The sequence below is a fragment of the Thalassophryne amazonica genome, chromosome 3, assembly GCF_902500255.1.
Source record: "Thalassophryne amazonica chromosome 3, fThaAma1.1, whole genome shotgun sequence".
NCBI lineage: Eukaryota > Metazoa > Chordata > Actinopteri > Batrachoidiformes > Batrachoididae > Thalassophryne > Thalassophryne amazonica.
The window spans coordinates 111,837,085-111,843,697 of record NC_047105.1 but is presented as its reverse complement, the minus strand read 5'-3'; the positions used below and the strand labels follow the sequence as shown (position 1 = coordinate 111,843,697).

General features: G+C 39.0%; 1 protein-coding gene across 1 annotated transcript; it reads right to left on the bottom strand.

The window, feature by feature from the left end:
- Positions 1–304: 304 nt before the first annotated feature.
- On the bottom strand, positions 305–6,335 carry LOC117507439 (acidic mammalian chitinase-like). The gene is made up of 11 exons (XM_034167311.1): positions 6,284–6,335; positions 6,173–6,199; positions 5,873–6,077; positions 3,074–3,130; positions 2,715–2,880; positions 2,489–2,613; positions 2,270–2,393; positions 2,004–2,186; positions 1,158–1,274; positions 917–1,049; positions 305–780 (listed from the first exon to the last, which is right to left on the bottom strand). Exons 1-11 carry the CDS (start codon positions 6,324–6,326, stop codon positions 509–511), a joined length of 1,452 nt encoding a protein of 483 aa, XP_034023202.1. The 5' UTR covers positions 6,327–6,335; the 3' UTR covers positions 305–508.
- Between the last annotated feature and the right edge of the window lie 278 nt (positions 6,336–6,613).

The following is a 6,613-nucleotide window of genomic DNA, read 5'->3' as shown; positions in this document are numbered from 1 at the left end:
TTTAAGGAACATAATTTTCCAAATTTTTATATTGACAAACCTGATTTACTTTTTGTATGTATTTGAAATGGCATGAACAAATTAAATGCGTGAAATGCCAAGGGGCCGAATACTTTTGCAAGCCACTGTATGTCCCACTGGTACTCTGTGTTGGGATGTTGAGGGCATGTTTGCTGAATGGGTGACAGCATTTATACACAGAGACAGCTTTACTGTTGACAGGTGAAGTGGACTATAAACTGCTGGCATCATTTAAATTAAATACAATTAGAAAAGGTTTAAAGTATGAGCCACCACCCACCAGTAGGTTCCAAAGTACTTTAATGCTTTTCTTTGCAACCTGGAAACTATATTAAATACTTCACAAGAAAACACAGCATATCAATACAACACTAAGGTCTGCATATGTTGTAGATACACTGGCGCTTCAACTGTCTGTTTCACCAGGATAATAATGGTTACAGATTGCATCTTTAAGTTGCAATGCACATTTTCCTCTGCTTGTTGTTCAGGGCCAGACGCAACACTTGCACTTGTCATCGAAGACTGATCCAGCTCCACAGTATGTGATATGGGTGATGCCACCGGCGCACATATAGAAGCTGGTCTTGTCATCTGGGTTGGCGTATATGCCATCAGGTTTGCCCTTGCAGAATCCGTTATCTGGCGCACGAGTGGTGGTTGTGGTTGTGGGGATTGTGGGAGTAGAAGGAGACGGGGTGGTAGGAGGAGTCGTAGTGGTAGGACCAGGGTTAGGAGTGGTAGTAATTGGTGGCACAGCTAGATGGTAGAGACAAAAGAAATGAATTGCATGTTACTGAAAGTGTTTTTAGAATAATAAAGTCAATTAATAGTTCTGATATGAATCTAATGAACAAAGTAAATGTCTGAATAGAAAACTGGTGCCCAGTCTTACTAGTATCAAGAAGCTTGCGGAGGTGTGACAGCAAAGGGTGAGGACCCTGTCCACAGAAACGCCCAGCAAAGTCATCAAGGTCCAGAGCCCACACAAACGCACCACCAAACCCTTGCTCCTGCAGGTAGCGCACCTGTAGGAATGGAAATTAAGAAAGAAATAATTAAAATAAAACCTGGATATTCTGTATATTTAATTAATATACAATAATGAATTAAAAAAAATGTTATGTGCAACCAACCTTGATTTCATAGCTCTCCCTGTTGTCATATCCTACCCACTCTTGGTTCTTGGTGGCATAGGGAACTTTCTGGTCTTCAATCCACCAGATAGAGATGCCGTTTAAGAAGCCACAGATCTGAAAAAAAAAAAATTATATGTATGTGTGTGTGTATATATATATATATATATATATATATATATATATAGTTTGCTCTTGTATCCTTTATGAAGCCTGAAGCCACAGATCTGAACCACAGAAAATATGATAGAGCTTATAATGACTTGTCATTGTGTTTTGCTTGTATTGTTACCAGGAATTCAGTAGTACAGAATAAATTAACTAATTTTCTTAATAGAGACAACAGAAATACAAATAAAATAAAAACTATATATGTAAAGTTTATCTAGCATTTAGCTGATTTGCAGGCCTTGCCATTGGTAAGGCTTTAAAGTTTTTGTATGCCCAAAGTTCCCTTACAGTGGATTCGATTTATGGGCTTTATTCCTGAACAGGTTGTTACAGTATTTTCTATAAGTGGAATTGTAATATGACCAACTCCTGGCTGCTCCCATGTTTGCTCAGGGTCACCACAGCACATCTGTAGTGGATCTGAATGTTGATTTGCAGCAGGGGTTTTTTTGTTGTTGTTTTTTGCAAATGTCTTTCCTCACACATCTCAAGATGTGCAAGGAGAATGTCACACATGTCCTTCAACCAGAGACCTTCTGTGTGGAAGGAACATAACAGCATACTCCATCATGGAGCCAATTAGTTTCATAATAACTATAAGACTGTGGTGATTCCAAACAAATTGGAATACACATATCCATCATTAGTGGGTCTACCATATTATCTAAGCATTACCTCATAGTAGGACCAGAATCCAGCTTCACGAGTGAAGGCGCCGGCTGAAGCAGGGCCACTAGCTGGAGCTCCAACACCAGTGTTTGATGATGTCAGACGGAAGGTACGACCATAAGCAGGGAAGCCCATCCTCAGCTTCTCCACGGGGGTGCCATTGTCTCGCCAGTATTTCATGGCAAAGTCCTAAAACAAGTGTGGAAATGTCAAGGCAGATCCTTGAAAGACATCTGACAAATATTTTGTTTAAGTCTCCTCTCTCTACTCACAGCATTAAAGTAGATGAGGTCACCAAAGTCCTGTGAGCCACGGTACAGTGGGCTGTTATGTCCAGTGAATTGCTCCCAAGTGCCATGGAAGTCATAGGTCATCACGTTGATGAAGTTCAGTTCCCTGTAAATAAGGGTTTGATGCCAGGCATTTAGTTCAAGAAACTAAAATCACAGTTTTCCCTCTTGAACTGACTTCATGCCAGTACACAAACTCACTTGGCAATCTCAGCAATCTCATATCCTCCATCAATGGTTCCTTTACCAGCAGACACAGCAGCAGTCAGCATGAGCTGAGGCTGTCCAGTGGACTTGGCCTCAGCAGCATAAGCTTGGACAAGTTCCTATAAAGTAATTATACAATAAATAAATCAATAAGAAAAGCAGGTAACAATGTAGATGTAACACACAGCTGGAAAATAAATCAAAAGAGATGTACACCCACCCTGCAAAGCAGCGTGAATCTCTGCTTGTCCCCTGGAGGACTTCCACGAGATCCAGGATACTCCCAGTCCAGGTCCAGACCATCAAATCCGTGCTTCCGCAGGAACGTGATAGTAGACTGGATGAATTTCTGACGGTTGGCAGGAGTGGACACCATGATGGAAAACCTGTGTGGAAGGTTTAGGACTGTCATCAGCTTTTACTCTCACCTTTTGGTGTCTTGATGTTTTGTTCTTGAAAGTGCACAAGTTTTTTGGGGGGAAGGGGAAAGTCACAAGTTTAAATAGTTGTTCTTAATTTAATGCATTCACATTCAAGAGTGATTAGGGGAATGGAACATTGTTTGAAGGTGTTACTCACTGTCCTGAACCAAAGTTCCATCCACCAACAGCCAACAGAGTCTTCAGTTGAGAATTTCTGAAAACATTAAAAATACTGGAGTAAGTGTTTGCCACAAAGAAGTGAAGTTTTACCCACTGTGGTCTTGGGTAATTTTATTTTTACCATACCTTCAGTTATTCCCATTTATTGTAAATCAAAATGTCAGAACTCAGAATATGTTGCACATATTTGTCTAGAACACTCTATGTAGAAATATTTTGGCTCTAAATATGTAAATATGAAAAACTGAAATGCATTTGTTTTTATTCTTCACCCATGTGAATAATGGTGTATTGTTTTGCGAGAAATGGGTTTACCAAAGTCTCTGACTCAGAAATAGTGTAATATATAAAGGTAAATTGTATGCCAATGTAAATTTTTTTATGACAGTATGCTAAATAAAAAGTAAAATGTGCTCTCAGGCTGACAGGACCAGTTTTAGCATTTATGAGGGTTTAGTTGGCTTAGAGGTTCAAGTGACACCTGAACAGAGCGATGGTGAATGAGCCTGTTAAAGTGGCAAGCAGAGAGAGAGAGAGAGAGAGAGAGACCCATGTGACATTCTCCAGGCTCTAGGATAGGCTGTGAGGCAAAGATCATATAGAACAAGGACTGAAAATAGAGGTGACACTCTGGAGTTTCAGGAACAGGTTGAATTAACTATTTATTAATAGAAACACCAGTTGTACATGTCGGCATGTCCATTGACCTCAGAGGCTTATGGGGTGGGAAGCTTATTTACCCGACTTTTCTTCTCTAATGGTACATACAGTATTGGGCTGGAGTCATATAGAAGGACCTGCACTTTGATAATGAGTTCAAGACCGCTGTGGTATGGTCAGGAAGCATGGCGGTCAAAGCCTTAGCACAGGATGAGGTCTCACCTCCACTATCCTGTTTGCTTTGATTAATCAGACCTGACCTGTGCTTTCCTACTGCCAAGCCATGACACTACTTGAGCTTCAGAATGAACTCTTCAAAACCAAACCAAAGCCAGGGTTTCAGACCCCTTTAACAGTACTGCACTGAAAGCCTCTACTTCCACTTTTCCATCACCCCTTGAGCCTGCTTGACATGGCTTTTCCTTTACATATCAAGAAACCATTTGAAGGTCTGCAACACCTAACTACTTTAGTAACTAACTTTCAGGAACCCTTTTAGATTACATATCAGACTCACATTTGTGTAGCAAATTCCATCATCTTGCACAGACTATATTTATCTTTGATGGGAGGAAGCCTTCTCAGAGTCATGCTTTTAAATTTCTCCAGTGTTTCAAATATAATTTAACCTCACCTAGCAGACAATGATCTCTGTACAAAACAGAACACTACCTGATATGATTTCCTAATAATAATAATAATAATAATAATAATAATAATAATAATAATAATAATAATGCATCAGGAAGGGCAACCAACATAAAACAAACCAACATCACCATGCAGATGACAAATCAAATTTCCGTACCAGAACAGTCAAGGCCTGGGTTAACAATGGCCAGCACCGGTGTTGTTGCCCAACAGGTTGCCAGTGGAAATTGGGCTACTGCTGGGTGAAGAAGAAGAGAATGTGTCCACAGACAGCGGGAGAAGAGGAAAACTAAAATGGTGGAAGTGAGACTAAGGACTATGAATCTTGGCAGTATGACTGGTAAAGGGAGAGAGCTGCATGATTTGATGGAGATATATCAGGGTTAACAGTGTTGTTAGTGTTACTTATTTATTGTGGTTTTTGTCGTTCAATTGGTTTAGTCAGTTTAGTTAAGTGTAATGATGCTGTTACCATGAGTGAGTTAAGTGTCATGTTGCCATTAAAATGTGTGAAAGGTTTAGTGCTTTTGATGTCTTCTACCACCATTTCTGTTGGTGTGCGTAAAACTAAAAGCACCTGTTTGCAGCAGTATGCAGAAAAGACAAAAAGCTCTACATGCGCGCGTGGGTGAGTGTAACTTCGTTCATGGACAAACTGGGTAGAGTTGACATTTACCATTTGGTATGCTTATGTATTTTGGGTCAAGAATGAATGCTGCCAAAACGGAAAGTTGATAGGACTCATATTTCTGGTGAAACTACAGATATTAGCTAACAACACTAACTCACATGCCTTTCCAGCAGGGGGCAGTAAATCATCTATATATTAAAAGAATGCATGCGTGCATCTGTGCATTGTCTTTAGTAAGTTCAATGTAAGTACATAATATAATGTAAATATGTTAAAAATACATGGGTTACACAAGAACATGAAAACATTAATTTCCATTGTCCATTAAATGACAAAATAGAAGTAATAATAAAATAACACGCTAGTAATAATAATAATGTATTATTGCCTGGTTGCAATACGCCTATACTTCTGTTTGAACTTCAATGGCTCTGAAGTAGTAAGACCTAACACCCCCTGACCTGTGGTGTCACCATTCCACTTCCCATTTTACACCTTTTATTTCCAGAGCCATATAAAAAGTTGTCATAGATAAAATTATTTATGGTGATTTCACCATCATGAATGCATCAGCAAGCATATAGGAGTATATATTCTGTGTTCTCTCACATGATGCAACTGCAGCTACTTCAAGTGATAGAACCAAGAGAAATGTCAGCACCTCTCAGGTACATTGTGTCTTGTACCTGAGGTGTTCTTATGTACCTTTTTTTAAGATGCATTGTGTGGTGATATAATGCATGTGATATGACATAGTATTGTGTATTTTTGTGATGAAGTAGTGGTAGTAATAGTAGCAATAATAATAATCTTTTAGTAATGAGAGTTAATTACTTGTTCTTCAAGGCATTGAAATCTTTGTAGAGGACCTCATCGTTCCACTCATAGGTAACCAGCTCATTGTTGGAGTTGATGATGGAGAAGGCATAGAGCAGGGTGTTGCACAGGAAGGGGTCCACATCTTTTGGCATATACTTGCCTTCACCAGGTCGGTACTGGGACCAGTTAGTGAAGTAGCACTCCATCTTATTGGAAGTTGCTGTGATGGAGCACATCATTTCATAAACCATTGATTCCACTGGTGTTTTATATATGTAACCTAAAATCAACAAATCTAAAACCTTCAGGTCTTACCCAGCTGGCATAGCACCAGACATAATCCTGAAAAATAAAAGAATTGAACATTCAGAAGAATATAAAAAAAAAATGTCCAATGTGTAGAAGAAAAAAAAAAAATCAAATTACCTGCAAGGATTGTGAGCCTGGTCATCTTGATTTTACTTCTCATAGCTTCACTACAATTGTAACACAAAATGCAGACAGGGTTTATTCATATCTGGGAAAGCAACAAAGATAACGAAAGCTGTGATACCATAAAAGAACAACTCCAACAATAAAAATAATGCAATAAAATCATTTGCTTTTGTAAACTCACCTTAAGACTAAATGACAGACCCAAGAATGGCAACATTGTTGGGCTTTTTATATTGTAAATTCTATAGGGAAATGGGAGGGGTTTAGCAATGTTTGATAAGCAGGGGTTGTAAAAAATAGTTATTGGAATGCTTTCTGATA